At 38.0% G+C, this 19,902-nt stretch overlaps 1 protein-coding gene across 1 annotated transcript in view; it reads right to left on the bottom strand.

Moving 5' to 3' along the window:
* The window catches only part of LOC103208303 (neuropeptide S receptor), a 298,088-nt gene that overhangs the window by 59,860 nt on the left and 218,326 nt on the right, over nucleotides 1-19,902 (bottom strand). Inside the window, exon 4 of the mRNA XM_007953990.2 lies at nucleotides 2,000-2,093. Coding sequence (XP_007952181.2) covers nucleotides 2,000-2,093 — 94 coding nt within the window. The remainder of the gene's footprint in view (nucleotides 1-1,999; nucleotides 2,094-19,902) is intronic.

The raw sequence follows: 19,902 nt of genomic DNA, 5'->3' as shown, positions 1-19,902 counted from the left end.
TTTAGTCCACTTTTGTATCCTTCCCTTCAAGGCTCAGGGGTCCAAGATTATCTTCTGTGTCTGTGTTAATTGGTTTCCCTTTTCTTTGTTGAAGAGCATCTGTGTAGTCCTTGTACCTAGTTCGCCATCTTGCCGGAACTCCTAAACTCTGGATTCTTAAGAGTTGTCAGGAGCATAGAGGAAAGTGGGGAGAATAACCAGGGAGCTAGTCCTGTGATCAGGTACTCACCATTCCTCCTGTTCAAACCTAAGATCCTACCACTTGGAAGCTGATACCTCCATCCCTACTTCTTGTCTGGGGTCTGGGAAGTCAGTGGGAAGAGAGACATGCTAATGATTAACTGTTCTCCTCACTGTGCTGGAGGAATCACCCTCTCAGTTGCCTTGGACCCTTTGTTATTTACCCCAGCTACTCAGGAAGCACTTGCAATAACTGCAATCCTATAGTATCTTCTGTGGGTATTGTGGGTCTTCCCTGTGTGGTTTAAGTCTTCCCTCTGACCTATATGCTTCCTTTGTTCACAGACTCTTTACTAGTTCTAGATCAAGGAGGATTTTCCTTTATGTTTCCCACTATGCTTACCAATTCAACATTATTTTCTATCATTTCTGGGGTCCTAGAGTAAAGAGCTCTGGTGGCCTAGTGCCTAAGGGATTTGACTGCTAATCAGAAGGCTGATGGTTCAAACCCATCAGCCACTCTGTGGAAGGAATACTGGGCAATCTACTTCCATAAAGATTTACTGCCTCAGAAACCCAAAGGGGGTTGCTATAAGTCAGAATTGACTTGATGGTGGTGAGTTTGAGTTTCTAGAGTAAGGAAAGCACAGGACTTTGTTTCTGGAAAATTGATGTGGGATGTTCATTTTTTTTTTCTTTTTTTTAGAAGCTATGTGTGTGAATACTGTTGTACAGGAAAAAGGGGGAAGTATTAGTGGCAAGGTGATTGATCAAAAAATAAGCCAAGCAAACCACTTTCTTTAGCAGCTTTGGACTATTCATGGGAACCTTGAATATTTTTCCAGGCACCCAAACTTTCTTTTGTACTTCTTTTTGACAGTCAGACCCATGAAGTAGCAAAAGGGACAAAGGAAAAATATGTGGAAGGGAGAAAGAGGAGAATAAAGGGGAGTCAGAGAACTATTTAAAATAATACATTAGTAAACTTTAAACCAAAAATATCCCTTGTAGTCTTCTTAAGGAGCCCTGATAGTGCAGTGGTTAAGCGTTTGGCTACAAATGGAAAGGTTAGGCGTTCAAACACACCAGCCACACTGCAGGAGAAAGATGTGGTTGTCTGCTTCCATAAAGATTACAGCCTTGAAAACCCTATAGGGCAGTTCTACTCTGTCTTCTAGGGTCACTATGAGTTGGAAACAACTTGACGGGAACAGACTTTTTCTACATCTTCTTAAAATCGAGGGACCTCTGATAGTATAGTGCCTAAGACACTTGACTGCTAACCAGAAAGCTGGGGGTTCAAACCCCCTAGTCACTCCTCAGAAGGAAGGTTGAGCAATCTACTTCCATAGTGATACCACCTTGGCAACCCAAGGAGGGGTCACTATGAGTCGGGTCCAACTTGACGGCACATAACAACAACAACAACAACAACTTAAAATCAAATAATAATTTGGCTTAACGAGTAAAGACTATCTGCCTAGAGCACAGTGTTCATTTAAGATCTATCTGTATGGGATCAAAATGACAAAAGCAACTCAATGGATTACATAGGAAACTTAGAGGGCAGTGAGTTGATGTTAATAGGAGGGGAATAACTCAGAAAAGGAAGGTGGTAATGGTTGAACAACTCAAAGAATGTAATCAATGTCATTGAATTGTACACATGGAAATTGTTGAATTGATGTATGTTCTGCTTTGCGTTTTCTCAATAACAATAACACAAATAAATAACATAAAAAGAATATATTATTGAAAGAAATCCCACCCTCACCCAAGGATGATCCTCATGAAAGAGGTCATGGGTGAGCCGGCTCACCTCCTTGCTGGAACTTCATGGGGTAGACGATGGCGTGGTACCTGTCTATACTGAGGGACACCAGGACATAGGTGGAAGCATAGAGCAGCACAACCTGAAGACAGAATTGAGAGGAGATGTGTGATTTCACAAAGGTTAGTGATTGCACATCATAGAAAAAATAGCACTGTGTGATATTTAGAAACTTGGTCACTGAACCAAGGAAGGGGTGGCTAGAGTGAGGAATGACTGATTCCTAAGCCAGGAAGCAGATTGCAAATCTAGGTGCTGGAATTTCCACTGTGATGACAGATGAGAATGTTTCCACTCTTGCTGCTCCCTCATTCACTTGGCTTCTTGCAAACCCCACATTTCAGGATCAGACCCTCTTGACATTTGCATGGTACATTTGTTTGTAATTGACTTTTAAAGCTAAACTAATTTATTCTGACACAATTGACATTCCAGAATAATTGGAAACAAAAGTTCATTTGCCTTTTATCAGTGAAAGCTCTTGACAGACAATAGAATGTTAGGGAGTTTCAGTGCATCCATGAGCTGTTTTGAACCATTTATAACCATCAGCACTGACACATCAGAGCTTCGCTTCCTCGTCCACTTCTCCACAAGGGCTGTTCACTAGGTTCAGTCTCTTTCAGTCTCCTCTTTCTCCTTTCCACTCTCTCTTTTTTAAATCTTACCCATGACCTTTAATTATCCTTTGTATAGTATCATTAGTATACTTTGTAAATAAGGAAACTGGGATAAAAGAGGTTGCTATCTCTTATGTGAAGAACATATACAAAATGTAATTAAATGAAAAATCTGTGAAAGAATGATCAAGATGTAATATTTTCAGGCATATTGGAGACTCATTTCTTTCAAAGTCCAGCCTCATAAACTTAGAGTCAAACTCAGAGAGTGTATAAGACAAACTAGAAAACTGGAGGCTAAGCATGAGTCTCTGACCTCCTTCTAAAATGAAATAGAAATTATAGGACAATGACATTGTTATGGCAGCAGGTTTGGAGTGGCTAAGGGAGAGGCCAGGAAGCAAGCCAGTGCAGTGGGTTTTAAGTAACTGAAGGGAGAGGCCAGGAAGTGAGCAGATAGGTTTGGAACAGTTAAGGGAGATGAATTTGTCTATCAGTTTGTTGTATTGTGGTGGCTTGCACATTGCTGTTAGGCTTGAGGCTATGCCACTGGTGTGTCAAATCCTAGCAGGGTTACCCATGGTAGACAGGTTTCAGTGGAGCTTCCAAACTAAGACAGACTTGGAAGAAGGAAGAGGCCATCTACTTCTCAAAGAAAACCTTATGAATAGTGGTGAAACACTGTCTGATATATTATTGGAAAATTTTATGAATAGTCTGGAAACACTGTCCAATATAGTGCATGAAGATGAGCCCATCAGGTCAGAAGGCACTCAAAATGCGACTGGGGAAAAGCTGCCTCTTCACAATAGAGCTGACCTTAATGATGTGGATAGAGTAAAGCTTTGAAACCTCCATTTGCTGATGTGGTATGTCTCAAGATGAGAAGAGGCAGCTACAAACATCCACTAATAATTAGAATATAGAATGTACAAAGCATGAATCTAGGAAAATTGGAAGTTGTCAAAATGAAATGGAACCATAATGATCAATATCTTAGGCATTGGTGAATTGAAATGGACTGCTTTTGGCTGTTTTGAATCAGACAATCATGTGATATACTATGGTGGGAATGACAAATTGAAGAGGAATGGCATGGGATTCATCATCACAAAGAATGTATCAAGATCTATCCTGAAGTAAAATGCTGTTAGTGATAGGAGAATATCCGAACACCTACAAAGAAGACCAGTTAATGTATTATTATTCAAATTTACCACCAGTCACCAAAGGCAAAGATGAGGAAATTGAAGATTTTTGCCAACTTCTGCAGTCTGAAATTGACCAAACATGCAGTCAAGATGTGTTTATTATCACTGGTGACTGGAATATAAACATTGAAAACAGAGAAGAAACACTGATGGTTGGAAAATATAGCCTTGGTGATAGAAATAATGCTGGAGGTCACATTATAGAATTTTGCAAGACCAATGACTTATTCAATGCAAAAACCATTTCTTAATCACACAAATGGTGGTTATACATGTGGACTTCACCAGATGGAGTACACAGGCATCAGATAGACTATACCTGTGGCAAGAGGTGATGGAGATACTCAGTATCTTCAGCCAGAACAAGGCCAGGAGTTGATTGTGGAAAAGACCATCAATTGCTCATACACAAGTTCAATTTGAGGATAAAGACAATTAAAACAAGTCAATGAGAGCCAAATATGACCTTGATTATATACTTCCTGAATTTAGAGACAATCTAAAGAATAGATTTGATGCACTGAACACCAATGACTGAAAACCAGAGGAATAGTGGGATGACATTAAGAACATCATCCATGAAGAAAGCAAAGGGTCATTAAAAAGACAGAAAATGAACAAAAGACCGAAATGGATGTCAGAAGGGACTCTGAAACTTGCCCTTGAATGGACAGTAGCTAAAGCAAATGGAAGAAATGACAAAATAAAAGAGCTGAACAGAAGATCTCAAACAGCAGCCCAAGAAGACAAAGTGAATTATCGTAACAAAATGTGCAAAGACCTGGAGTTAGAAAACCAAAAGAGAAGAACATGCTTGGCATTTCTCAAGCCAAAAAAACTGAGGGAAAAAATTAAGCCTCAGGTTGCAATATTGAAGGATTCTATGAGCAATATATTGAATAATTCAGAAAACATCAAATGAAGATGGAAGTAATACACAGAGTCACTGTAGCAAAAAGAATTGGTCAATGTTCATCCATTTCAGGAGGTGGCATATGATGAAGAACCAATGGCATTGAAAGAAGAAGTTAAAGCTGCACTGAAGGAATTGGTGAAAAATGAAGCCCCAGGAATTGACCAAATACCCATTGAGTATGCCCTGGGTATTCGGGATGCCCTGATGGAGGCCCTGACTCAGCTATGCCAAGAGATTTGGAAGGCAGCTACCTGACCAACAGATTGGAAGAGATTCATATTTGTAACTATTCCAAAGAAAGGTGATCTCGCAGAATGTGGAAATTATTGAACTATATCATTGATATCACATGCAAGTAAAATCTTGCTGAAGATAATTCAAAAATGGTTGCAGCAGTATGTTGACAGAGAACTTACAGAAATGCAAGCTGGAATCAGAAGGGGACACAGAATGAGGGATATCACTGCTAATATCAGATGGATCTTGGCTGAAAGCAGAGAACACCAGAAAGATGTTTACTTATGTTTTATTGACTATGCAAAAGCATTTGATTGTGTGCATCATAACAAATTATGGGTAACATTGAGAAGAATGGGAATTCCAGAACATTTAATTGTATTCATGAAGAACCTGTACATAGACCAGGAGGCTGCCATTCAAACAGAACAAAGGGATATTGCATGGTTTAAAATCAGGAAGGGAGTGCGCCTGGGTTGTACGCTTTCACCATACTTATTCAATCTGTATGCTGAAAAAATAATCTGAGAAGCTGGACTATGAAGAAGAATGTGGCATCAAGATTGGAGGAAGAGTCATTAACAACCTGAGATATGCAGACAACACAATTTTGCTTGCTGAAAGTGAGGATGACTTGAAGCACTTACTGATGAAGATTGAAGACTACAGTCTGCAGCATGGATTACATCTCAATATAAAGAAAACAAAAGTCCTCACAACTGGACCATTAAGCAGCATCATGATAAATGGAGAAAATATTGAAGCTGTCAAAGACTTCATATTACTTGGTTCTACAATCAACACCAATGGAAGCAGCAGTTAAGACATCAGACGATGTGTTATGTTGGGTAAATCTGCTGCAAAAGACCTCTTTCAAATGATGAGGAGCAAAGATGTCTCCTTGAAGACTAAGATGTGCCTAACCCAAGCCACAGTATTTTCAATCACCTCTTATGCTTGTGGGAGCTGGACAATGAATAAAGAAGACCAAAGAAGAATTGATGTTTTGATCCAGTTGGTATTGGAGAAGAATGCTAAGAGAACCACAGACTGCTCAAAGGACTAACAAATCTGTCCTGGAAGAAGTGCAGCCAGAATACTGCTTGGAAGTGAGAATGACCAGGCTTTGTCTCACCTACTTTGGTCATGTTGTCAGTAGGGACCATTCTCCGGAGAAGGATATCATGCTTGGTAAAGTGGAGAGCCAATGAAAAAGGTGAAGGCCCTCAACAAGATGGATTGACACAGTGGCTGCAATGATGGACTTAGGTACAGGATTGTGAGGCTGGCACAGGACTGGGTAGTGTTTCGTTCTGTTGTACATAAGGTCACAATGAGTTGGAGATGACCTGATGACACCTAACAAAAACAACAACAACTTTGTTATGACTTTGTAATGACTTTGACAATAAGCTTTGTTTTTAATTTGTACCTTTGTGTTCTTTCACTGGCTCAAATGACAAATATTCAACCATCTGATTGTTCTTTATTATTTTTATTTATTTTACACTACCTAAAATACAGTCACTGTAACAATGGGCTCAGGTATAGCAATGATTGTGAGGCTGGTACAGATCTGGTCAGTGTTTTGTTCTGTTGTACACAGGGTCACTGTGAGTCAGAGTTGACTCGACAGCACCTAACAACAACAACAACAACAACCATAAATACATTCTAGCATCAATACTGTGGAAGGTGCCACAGGGAGGGGTTCTGAGGACTGATCAGAGATTAAGACCCACCTGAAGTATATAAGAAGAAATTCTCTTCTTGGTAAACAACAACAACAACAACAAACAACAAAAGTGATAAATGGAAAAAACCAAAAAGACAGCCAAGTTGAAGAAAAACGTCAGATAATTGTCTCCTTAGAGAAAAGTGGGTGTTTGATGTGTGATCCTTGAATTCAGAACAAATGAGATTGGCCACACACAGCAAGGATGAGACAAAAGTACCAAGTGGATGGATTCATGAAAGATGGGGAAGAGAACACTCAGCTGTGGAATGTCATGGTGGGAAGGCCTTATGTCTCCTGATATTTGGGCTCACTTGAGTGAGGTGACTGAAACAAGTTCAGAATCTACAGTAGTAGGAGGAGGAGTTTCAAGGGTGCCCCAAGGAGCAGTCAATGTTAATAAAAATAGATCTACTTTCAGACATTATCAAAAGTATTTAATTTCAGGGATTAAGCATCTTCAAACTTTTAGGCAGGATGAAAAAAAAAAAAAAATTAAAGGTTAGCTAAAGAAATGTATCTTAAATTATCATGCCTTTTCCCCATGATCATAAATGCCAGAAAACAGCATAATAACATGTGTAGAGCTCTGAAAGAAAAATAAAAATTATGATCCAAGAATTTTGTAAATATCATTTCTGTGCCAAGAGACAGAACAATTTTCTTGGATATATGAGAAAGAAGAAAACATAACATTACATACTCTTCTTGAAAATCTTCCTTGAGGAACTATTTCAGTAGATTTGGAATTCTTTCAAAGTTAAGAACTCAATAAGAGAGAAGACAATAGAATAATAACAGTTATTGTAGGCAGTGAAGTCAGAAAATTTACATTATTACAAAATGGATGAACATAGTTATGGAGGGAGCTCTGGTAGCATAGTACCTAAGGCACTTGATTGCTTAACTAGAAAGCTGGCAGTTCAAATCCACCAGCCATTCCTCGGAAGGAAGGTTGGGTAATCTACTTCCATAGTGATACTGCCTCAGAAACCCAAGGAGGGGTTGCTATGAGTTGGGTCTGACTTGACGGCACATAACAACAACAACAACAACAACAACAACAACAACAACAACAACAGTTATGGAATATTTTAGGAAAACATCTGGGGAGTTAAGCAAGGAGAAAGAGTGAAGAAAAGAAATCTTTTAGTTTTCCCATTTTAGAGATCTCATTTTTTTTTACTTTGATAAAGATATATTGAATTTTAAAAAATTAAATTATGATAGAATAAAATAAAAAATGGATTAAATTAATCTGTTAGTTTCCTATGCCTACTGTAGCAAATTTCAACAAATTTAGTGGCTTAATACAATAGAAATTTATTCTCTTACAATTTTGGAAGCCAGACGTCTGAAATCAAGCTGTTGGCCAAGGCACCTTCACCAGGGACTGTAGGGAAAAAATTCTTCCTTATTTCTTCCAGCTTTTGGTGGCTACTGGTATTACCTGGCTGTGTTACTCTAAGCTCTGCGTCTGTGGTCAATTCTTCTTCCACCTCCTGTCTGTGTTTCATATCTCCTTCTGCCTCCTTCTTATACACAACTGTGATTGCATTTAGAGCCCACCCAAATAATCCAGGTAATCTCCCCACACCAAGGTAATTAATTTAATCACATCCACAAAGGTTTCCTTTTTTCCCATGTAAGGAAAAAACATTCACAGCTTCCAGGGAATAGGATGTGGTTCTCTTTAGAGGAGATTTTTTCAGTCTACCATAATTCATGACCAAACAAAATAGAAAAACAAACAGCAAGAAAATTTTAACTCAGAAAGATTTAAAACGAGGTGACTGAAATAAACCAAATGCGGTTAATATGAATGGCTTAAACTTCAATGAAACAAATATTATTTACAAAGTCCTCCTAAAATCCAACTGTATACTGTTTAGTAGAGACACATCAAAAATCAAATATATCAATGTTTAAAAGCAGAGTGCATATTAAGTAAATAAAGGTATATTAAGTAAATAAAAACTAAAAGAAAGCAGTTTTTACACTACTGTTATTAAGCAAAGGAAAATTAAAGCAAATTACATGGAATGAAAGAATTATTTATATTGATAAAAGATAGTATATATTATGGCAGTAGAATAGTCATAAACTTTTATGTAATATGAAACATAACACTAAATACATATGAAATATTTCAATGTTTTTTGGAGGAAAAATATTAAAAATGTATAGGTAGAAAAAAAATAAGCAAACTGTGTAACATAAGAATAATGTACATTCTTGTAAAATATGTAGAGAATGTTTACAAAACTTGGTTATATACTGAACCACCAAGAAAAACTCTGAATAAATTCTAAAAAGTAGAACTTATGCAAATCACATATTTAAACCAACAAGGAATAAAAGCTGGAATTAGTAACATTTTTTTATACCACTTGGAAATTTAAACACCCTCATAATTAACTCAAGTCAAGAAGGAAATCAAAGTACAATTATAGTCAATTCATAAATGTCAACAATGAAAACTCTACACATCAACAACATATGGGACTCCATTTGGAGAACAGATGGAAGCTTGAGGACATATGCCTGGAATCTCACTACCCACCCCTCAGTTCTGACAGAAATGACCTAGGAAATATGAATTCAAAGAAAATATTGCACAGAGAAGTGAGACTCAAATATAAGAAACTTAGAGAAATTTCATTTACCAAAATTCCAGATTGGATTCTTTGAAAGAAAGATCCCTGACTTTTTAAAAACATTAATAGACTTGAATATTTAGAACAGTTTTTGATTTACAGAAAAATTGAGCAGATAGTACAGAGAGTTCCCATACACAGTTACCCTACTATTGATATTTTGCATTAGTGAGCTTCTTATGTTATCATTAATGAATAGATATTGATGCATTATTTACTAAAGTCTGTAGTTAACTTTAAGATTCACTCTGTGTTGTATAGTTCTGTGGCTTCTTAGAAATGTATAATGTCATGTGTCCACCATAACAGTATTGTAAAGAATATTTTCACTGTCCTAAAAACCCCCTGGCCTTCACCTAGTCATTCCTCCCCGCCTCTCCCTGAGACCATGACTGTCACTGATCTTTCTGCTCTCTATAATCTTGCCTTTTTGAGACCATTACATAGTTGGAATCATATTGTATGTAGCTTTTTCAGATTGGCTTCTTTTACTTGTGCATTTAAGTTTCCTCCATGTCTTTTTAGGACTAATTGTTCTTTTCTTTTTATCACCAAATAATATTCTATTGTAGCATGTACCACAGGATTTGTTAATCCATCATCTTTTGAGGGGCGTGAGGGTTGTTTATAATTTTTGGTAATTATGAATAAAGTTGTTCTAAAAGTTTTAACCTTGATTGGGGAAATATGTAGGAGCATGATTGCTGCATTGTATGGTAAGACTGATTATGTTTAGCTTTGTAAGAAACTGTCTTGCAAAGAGGCTACGCCATTTTGTATTCCCACCAATAATGAAAGAAATTCTATTGCTCTGTATCCTCACCAGCGTTAGGAATTGTCAGTGGCTTGGATTTTAGCCTTTCTAAATGGTGTGTAATGGTATCTTGTTGTTTTAATTTTCAATTCCCTAATGACATATGGGGAGCTCTGGTAGCATAGTGCCTAAGGCACTTGACTGCTAACCAGAAGGCTGGCGGTTCAAACCCACCAGCCACTCCTCAGAAGGAAGGTTGGGCAATCCTACTTCCGTAGTGATACTGCCTCAGAAACCCAAGGAGGGGTCGCTATGAGTCGGGGCTGACTCGATAGCAAATAACAACAACAACAACAATGACATATGATGCCAAGCATCTTTCCATGTGCTTGCTTGCCATCTGTATATCTTCCTTGGTGAGCTCTCTGTTCAGATCGTTTGCCTATTATTTAATTGGTTTGTTTATTTTCTTATTGTTAAGTTTTAAGAGTTCCCTGTATATTTTGCCTTCAAGTTCTTTATCAAGCATATGTTTTGCAGATTGTTTCTCCTATTCTCTTGTGATGAGAATTGTTGTTGTTGTTATGTGCCGTCGAGTTGGACTCGACTCATAGCGACCCCTCCTTGATTTCCAAGGTGGTAACACTATGGATGTAGATTGCCCAACCCTTGGAAGGAAGGGTTTGAACTGCCAGCCTTCTGGTTAGCAGTCAAGTGCCTTAGGCACTACCTACCAGAGCACCAGTGATGAGAATGGGAGTGGGGTTTCTAAGTTCTTTATATATAAGAGCAGAAACCAGGAGTCCTTACTGGATGACTTTAACTTACCTCACCTTGGGCATGACCTCACCTTGGAGAACAGGACTCACAGGCTTAAACGATAGTGTTGAGCCCATCACCTGGATAGTAGTGAGTGAGAAGCTATTCGGCAACATTAGGGACTGGGAAGATGTGTCAAGCAGTGGGGCACAGGTGAGAGGAACATTGGAGTTGCTCTTTCCTGAGGCCTGAAACTTCTTTATTGACATGTTGGGCCATTGCCTAAAATGGGTCTAGGACACAGGACAATGGACCACTTTATCAAGCAAAATCTAGCAATAGTAGAAGGATAAATTTTCCCTGACAGGGCAGGTCTTTTTAAGTACCAAGAACGAGGTTTCATCACACTGGATTATAACACTGATACTTTCATGTTTGCTGCAAAATAAAACCCCTCCTTTGATGTTTCCCATAGTTCTGACTATCTTCCTATTTCACTTAGTTAATGGATCAGAAAGCTGTCAACAAGCTTTCCAGTGTAAGGCCAAAGTATAGAACTCTTAGCAATCTCAACATGATAACTGAAGAGCTTTAAATCATACCCACTCTTTTTGTGTGTGTGGAGAAAAATAATAAATGATAGAATGCTCATTATGTGAAAGTGAATACATTATTTTTAAAATGGTATGAAATATACGAAGACATTGCATGGGTATAGATGAAGAAAATATCATGCAAGAGGTAGAGATAGAGCAATCCTTTGATAATGAGCTACCACAGAATACAGGAAGTTTTACACAGATTTTTTTCTTTGCTTTAAAATTTAAAAAATTTATTCTTATGTTTTACTTCTTTATTGAGGCAAAACTCATGTAACATAAAATTAACAATTTTATAAAAGAAAATTCAGTGGTATTAGTATATTCACTATGTTGATACTAGACAATTCCAGTCTAGTTCCTAAATATTTTCAGTACTTCAGAATAAACCACATGTTAATTAAGAAGTCCTTCCTCATTTTCCCATCCTCCTAGCCCCTGGCTACCACCAATCTGCTTTCTGTCTCTATAGATTTACCTATTCTGATATTTCAGATAAGCAGAATCATACATGTGACCTTTTCTATCTGGCTTCTTTCACTTAGCATAAAGATTTTGAGGTTCATCCACACTGTAGCATGTATCAGTACTTTATGCTTTTTTATGGGTAGATAATATTTCACTGTGTAGATATACTACATTTTGTTTATCCCATACTTTGCATTTTAATTTCAATAAAATTAAGAAAACTTGACCCTATGAATTAATAAAGAAGAGTGAGATAATATACTAAAATTTATCTAGCTTAGTGACAGCATGAAATAAAAGAAACATCTAGATGAAATAGACATTTTTTTTTTTAAATCAGAAAGTCAAAACTAAATATAAATTAGACAGTAAAGGGTGAAATAAATATTGCAAAAGTCTAATCAGTGACTTGGAAGCCAAACTTAAGACACTATCTCCTAAAGCAGAAGAAAAGTACAAAAGGATATAAACATACAGAGAAAATTTGGAAAATATGGAAGGAGCAGCAGATAAAAACAATGGGACATAAATAATATTCAAAGGTACAAGAGAATAAAACTTCTCTGACACAGAGGAAAACTTGGGTCTATTGCTGGAAAGAGTTCACCAGATGCAGGCAAAATCAATAAAAAGATATATATATATATATATATATATATATATATATATATATATATACTAGTAAAAGCATTGGAGCATTGGGCTACAATGGAAAAATAAAGTAATTAAGAAACGAGAAGAAAAAACATAGGTAGCTTACAAAGGAAGAAAACTCAGATCTTTTTTTTCCTTTGTCAGGTTACTATTGGAGGAAGATGAAATAATACACATAAATGTTTTAGGAGAAAAGGGAATGACTCCAAAACATGAATCCCAGTCAAATTATTGTTTATATGTGAAAGCATTAGAAAACTATTCTTAGATATACAAGCACTCAGGAAATACATGTACAGGCATTTCCAGAAAAAGTTGCTGAAAGATTTATTGGAGTCAATTGAAAGTAAGTACTGAAAGTATTTATATGTATATAAATGTCTGTGTATATGCATGTGTGTATGTGTTTGTGTGAATGAGTGTGTGTGTAATTGACATATAATTCACATAAAATAAAACTCAGACTATTAAACTGTACAATTCAGTAGTTTTTAGTGTATTCACAAGGTTGTACAACTATCACCTTCTAATTTCAGAATATTTTCATCATCCAGAATTAAACCCTATATCCATTAGCAGTCATTTCTCATTCTTCTCATCTTCCAACTCCTAGTAACTACTATTCCACCTTTTGTCCTTATTACCAAAACCAAATGAAACTCACTGCCATCAAGTTGGTCTTGATTCATAGTGACCCCACCTTGGGTTTCCAAGGCAGTATCTCTACGGAAGTAGATTGTTCAGTCTTCCTTCCGAGGAGTGGCTGGTGGGTTTGAACCACCAGCCTTCTTGTTAACAGTCAAATGCCTTAGGGACTACACCATGATTTGCCTATTTTGGAAAATTTATATAAATAGAATCTGGCTTCTTTCACTTGGTGTAATGTTTTCAAGGTAAAGCAATGTTTCATTCCTTTTTATGTCTGCAAGATATTTTACTATACAAATATACCACATTTTGTTCACCTGTTCGTCAACTGATGGATATTTGGATTGTTTAGGCTTTTTGGCTTTTATTCATCATTCTGCCAGAAACATTTTTGTACAAGTTTTTCTCTGAAAATATGTTTTCATTTTTCTTGAGTATATACCTATGGTTGGAATTGGTGGGTCATATGGAAGATCCTTAATGAGATGCAGGATTATTTAGTGACTTTTTCCTGAACTAATTCTTTAAAGTCTATTTTTTGTCCTGTGTGGCCACTGAAATGTCTGCTCAGTTAACTGAATGGCCATTTGGTAGTTGGCCGAAATATCCTTAAATGCCTGGGACCAGTATGTCTTCTGGTCTTTGGTGAGGGTCTTTGTGTGTATGTAGGGTCATGTTGTTGTTGTTGTTAGGTGCCTTTGAGTTGTTTCTGACTCATAGCGATCCTATGTACAAGAGAACAAAACACTGTCTGGTCCTGTACCATCCTCACAATCACTGTGTTTGGGCCCATTGTTGCAGCCACTGTGTCGATCCATCTCATTGAGAGTCTTCCTCTTTTTCACTGACCCTCTACTTTACCAAGTATGATGTCCATCTCCAAGGACAAGTCACTCCTGATGACACATCCAAAGTATCTGAGACAAAGGCTTGTCATCTTCACTTTTATGTTCTGGCTGCGCTTCGTCCAAGGAAGATTTGTGCATTCTTTTAGCAGCCCAAACTATATTAGTATTCTTTGCCAAGACCATAATTCAAAGACATCAATTCTCCTTCAGTTTTCCTTATTCATTGTCCAGCTTTCACATGCATATGAGATTGAAAATACCATGGCTTGAGTCAAGCTTACCTTAGTCCTCAAAGTGACACTTTGCTTTTTAACACTTTAAAGAGGTCTTTTGCAGTAGATTTGACAATGTAATATGTTGTCTGGTTTCTTGACTGGTGCTTCCATGGACACTGATTGTGTAAAATGAAATTGTTGACAACTTCAATTCTTTATCCTTTTATCATGATGTTGCTGACTGGGCCAACTATGAGAATTTTGGTTTTCTTCATGTTGAGATATAACCCATACTGAAGGCTGTATGGAGTCTTTGATCTTCATCAGTAAGTGCTTCAAGCCCTCTTCACTTTCAGCAAGTAAGGTTGTTGGGTCATGCCTTTGACATTCAGCCAGGTAGTTGACAACTCTGCCTTAAACTTCACATCCTGCTTTCATGGAACCTCAAGGTTAGCCAGAGGTGTCAACTTAGGGCTTCCTATGGTATTTTTTGAGCATGCCCATAGTTCTTAGCTTTCACATGGTCTTCTAGATGTCCTTGAATATTTTGGAGCTTTTCAAAGCCTGTTAAATCATCTCATTACCCAGCTTATTTTTTAAGATTTGGTTAGTCTATCATTTTCTCCAACTGTTATTCAACATCTCAGACAGGCGTGACTTGTCATATAATTGTTTTTGGTAATTGCTCCCAGGGAAAAGTCTTTTTGCATTGAGTGAGCTCTGGATCGAGTAAACTATAGGCTGTTACACACGTGGAATCTTTTAGGAAACCACCAGACAGGTCAAATAATGACAATTTTTCTGGGAGTGAGGCTTTGGAAGAGCTTGTTCTGTTTCTCTAGTGGCTGCCAGACTATTTGTTTTCATTGTGAATGTGGGCTTTTATTTTTGAATGCCACTACAGAGCACAAGAGTGAGGGATGAGACTTGGGCATGTTAAAACACCACAAAATTTACTTTACTACTGAGATTCAGCTATTTTTCTTGAACAAACACTCCCACACTGTTGCAAGGCTTTGTTTAATTTCTTGTGTTCTGAAAAATAAGATTCTGGTAGTTTTTGCCAGTTTTCTTGTTTCTTTTATAGAAGAGAGAATTTTCAGAGTTTTACTTCACCATTTTCACTATGTCACCAAGGTATATGTTCTGGTTACCTAAGTGCCACTCTGACAGGAAATATACCACAAATGGGATGGAACAAATAGGAGTTTATTCTCTCACAGTTTGGAGGCTTTAGGTCCAAGTTCAAAGTGCTAGGCTCTAGGGGCTGGGTGAAAGCCCCTCAACCTTGGGGTCCAGCTCTGCCTTCTGCTTCTGGCCCACTGAAGCTAGAGGCATTTCTTCACTCAGACAGCTGCTGGCTGCTGAGGCTGACAAACCCAAGGTTGACAAGTAAGAAAGGCACAGTCCTGATGTTACCAAACCACATGGCAGGCCATTAATGTAAGTCCCAAGGTTGGCAGAGCATGGCAGGCTGCTGAACAGTGACACGGATACTTGCAGGATCCAAGCATGCTATAAGCTAGAGACCATTCCCAAAGCTCCTGCTTATATACAGGAAGCAGACCACATACCTACTACTCAGCTGCTCACAGTAGATTCCACCATGGAGTTGATTACCAGTCTCATCACGGGGATCCAGCTGCCCAGCCACTCAACCAGGCCTAGCCAAGTTGACACAAAAACATAACCACCACAGTATATTTTAAACAGAATATTATCTTAATATTTATTATAAATACTGCAAAAAAGAATGCTACTGGCATGAATGATTCTGGGTCAAGCAAACACTTTTAAAAATTAGAAAATACATAAATTATAATACAAATTATGTTTCTGAAAAATGTAGCTGACTCCCAAGATGGTCTCCAAGGATCTTTGCCACTTGATTTTACTCCTCTGTGTGATTCCCTTCTCCTTATCCTGAACCAACTTTGATCTGTGTGACCAAGAAAATAATTTAGAGATGATGGTGTATGACTTCTGAGGCTAGTTCAAAAATACATTGCCTTTTTCACCTTGGTCTCTTGGATTGTTTATTTCTAGGAAAGCCAGATGGTATGTTGTGAGGCCACCATCTAGCTATAAGTTTGTCATACAGTGGTGGCTTGTGTGTTGCTATGATGCTGGAAGTTATGCCACCAGTATTTCAAATGCCAGCAGGCTTACTAACTGGAATCTCCAGACTAAGACAGATGAGAAAGAAAGGCCTGGCAATCTACTTCTGAATATCAGCCAGGGAGAAGCCTATGGGTCACAGCAGAATATTATTTGATATAAAGCTGGATGATAAGTCCCCTAGGCTAGAAGGTATTCAAAATTGACAATGATTACAGCAATGGACTCAAGCATACCAACAATCACGATGATGGCACAGGACAAGGAAACTGTATGTTCTCTTTTACACAAGGTTGCTATGAGTTGGAAATGACTCAAAAATATCTAAAGATAACAAGTTGTGAGGAAACTAAAAAATACCTATGGAAAGGCCTACAAGGAACTCAGATATTTTGCCAAAAGCCAGCACTAACTTGCCAGCTACGTGAGTGAGCCACATTGGAGCTAAATCCTCCAGCTCCAGTCAAGTATTCCTATGACTGTAGGCCCAACTAACATGTGAATGAACCTTATGATAAGTCTTTAGCCGGATCTGTCCCAATGAAACTGCTATCAAATTCTTGACTCACAGAAATGGTAGGGTAATAAATGTTTATTGATTTAAACCACTGAGTTCTGGAATAATTTATTTCTTAGCAATTGATTATTAATACATTAAGCAATTGAAAACATTTCTCTACACAGGAGTAAAAATCCTTAGAAGAAATCAATTAAAAAAAAAAAACTTATCCTTCAGAAAACATTAGCCCCAATGGTGATAGACACTTTTTCACATTTATTAGACTCTTAAGGTTATGCTCAGAGAACAAAAGATGATTATATATGTTCCTCATTCATTTTCTGAAAATAACTAAGATCTGAAAGTGAGAAAACAAGTGAAAATCATAATCTCACTTAGGACTATAGATGAAAAGATTCCAAAAAATCAGACTAACAAATGGAGTCTAGTAAGGTAAGGTTTTTCAGAAATGCATTATAAATCATTAGAGCTACAATAACATAGATCAGAAATGCTCACATCAAAAGAGCTGGCTGGCTGTCACTGCCATCGAGTAGGTCCCAACTCATAGTGACACCTCCTTGGATTTCTGAGGTGGTATCACTATGGAAGTAGATTGCCCAACTTTCCTTCCGAAGAGCAGTTAGTGGGTTTGAACCACTAGCCTTCTGGTTAGCAGTCTAATACCTTAGGCACCACAGCACCAGAGCTCCCCACATCAGAAAAAAAGCATATTAATGGAATAAAATTTTAAAGACTCAGAAAAAATAACATATTAATCTTAAAATCAGTTATAAAATGGTCCTTTCCATACTTAGTTGAAATGCCATTTGTTTATATTATATAAATTCATCATGTATTGTTTTGGTTCTCTTGTGCTGCTCTAACAGAAATACCACAAGTGGATGGTTTGAACAAACAGGGATTTATCTCTTAAGAGGTTAAAAGTCTGAGTTCAAAGTGCCACCTCTAGGGGTTGAGTGAAATAGTTTGACCCTGGGTTTCAGCTTTGCCTCTTGCTCCCAGCCCGCTGGAACTGGAGGCATTTCTTAACTCAGGCAGCTGCTGGCTGCTGAGGCTGACAAACCCAAGGTCAACAAATTAAATGCACAGCCCCAAGATTATCAAGCAATATGGCAGGCCACTAATTCAAGTACAGAAACAGTCCCCAGATCAGCAGTCAACATTGCAGTTTCTGAATGAAGACTCAGCTACATGCAGGGTCCAAGTATGCCAAAAGCTACAGACCTTTCTCAAAGCTGCTTTTTATACACAGGAAGCAGACCACATCCCTAAGGCAGGTCTCAGCTGCTCATAGTAGATTCCACCATGGAGTTGATTACCAATTTCATCATGGTGAACAACTACATCCAGCTGCCCAGCCACTCAAAACCAGGCCCAGCCAAGATGACACATAACCTTAAATACCACATGTACTAATGTATGTATGTTGTTTTGTGTCACCTAGGGACCAGGACAGAGCGAGGAGTCAGCCACAGGGATCCAGGTGAGGAGAGGGAACACAGGCCAGGCCCCACAAGTGGAAAGGTGAGAAAGCAGAAGAAAGGAGAGGAAAAAGGCCAGGGGGACCAGAACAGAGCAAGGAGTCAGCTACAGGGATCCAAGTAAGGGGAGGTTGGAGAGGTTTCCAATAGCTAAGAGAGACAAACTTGTCTGTCAATTTGTCCTACTGTTGTGACGTGTTGCTGTGAGTCTTGAGCCTGAGCCACTGGTATTTCAAACCCAGTGGGGTGCACATGGTGCACAGGTATCATCAGCCTGGCTTGCAGACTGAGACAGACTAGGAAGAAGGAAGAGGCCATCCACTTCTCAAAGAACTGGCCAGGGAAAACCTGATGAATAGCAGAGAAACACTGCCTGATACATTACTGTGCAACTTTATGAATAGTCTGGAAACATTATCCAATACAGAGGAGGAGGAGGATGAGTCACTTAGGTTACAAAGCTCTCAAAATAGGACTGGGAAAGAGCTGCATCATCAGACTAAAACCAGCCATACTCATATGGATAAGGTAAAGCTTTCAAGACCCCCATTTGCTGATGTGGCACCACTCAAATTGAGGAAAACAGCTGCAAACATCCACTAATAATTGGAACATTGAATGTACAAAGTATGTATCTAGGAAAATTGGAAGCTGTCAAAAATGAAATGGAACACAAAAAAAATTGACATCCTAGGCATTAATGAGCTGAAATGGACTGGTTTTGGTTATCTGAATCAGACAGCCATATGATCTACTATGCCAGGAATGACAGTTTGAAAAGGAATGGTGTGGCATTCATCATCACAATGAATGTTTCAAGATCTGTCCTGAAGTACAGTGCTGTCAGTGATAGGATAATATCCATATAACTACAAGGAAGACCTGTTAATACGACTATTATTCAAATTTATGCCCCAACCACCAAAGCCAAAGATGAGGAAATTGAAGATTTTTATCAACTTCTGTAGTCTGAAATTGACTGAACATGCAATCAGGATGTGTTAATTATCACTGGTGACTGGAATGTAAAAGTTGGAAACAAAGAACAATCACAGGTAGTTGGAAAATTTGGACTTGGTGACAGAAATAATGCTGGAACTTGCATGGTAGAATTTTGCAAGACCAATGACTTATTCATTGCAAACACCTTTTTTCAACAACACGAATGGCAGTCGCACATGTGGACTTCACTAGATGGAACACACAGGAATCAGATTGACTACATCTGTGACAAGAGGTGATGGAAAAGCTGAATATCTTCAGCCAAAACCAGACCAGGAGCTGATTGTGGAACAGACCATCAACTGCTCATATGCAAGTTCATCTTGAAGTTAAAGACAATTAAAACAAGTCCATGAAAGCCAAAATATGGTCTTGAATAAATCCCTCCTGAATTTAGAGACCATCTAAAGAATAGATTTAGGAGCTCTGGTAGCATAGTGCCTAAG

The sequence above is a fragment of the Orycteropus afer genome, unplaced genomic scaffold (genome assembly GCF_000298275.1).
Source record: "Orycteropus afer afer isolate SDZICR_OR568_19922 unplaced genomic scaffold, OryAfe1.0 scaffold00422, whole genome shotgun sequence".
Classification (NCBI taxonomy): Eukaryota; Metazoa; Chordata; class Mammalia; order Tubulidentata; family Orycteropodidae; genus Orycteropus; species Orycteropus afer.
Note: the sequence above shows the minus strand (reverse complement) of the source record. Positions and strands in the feature narration are given on the sequence as shown.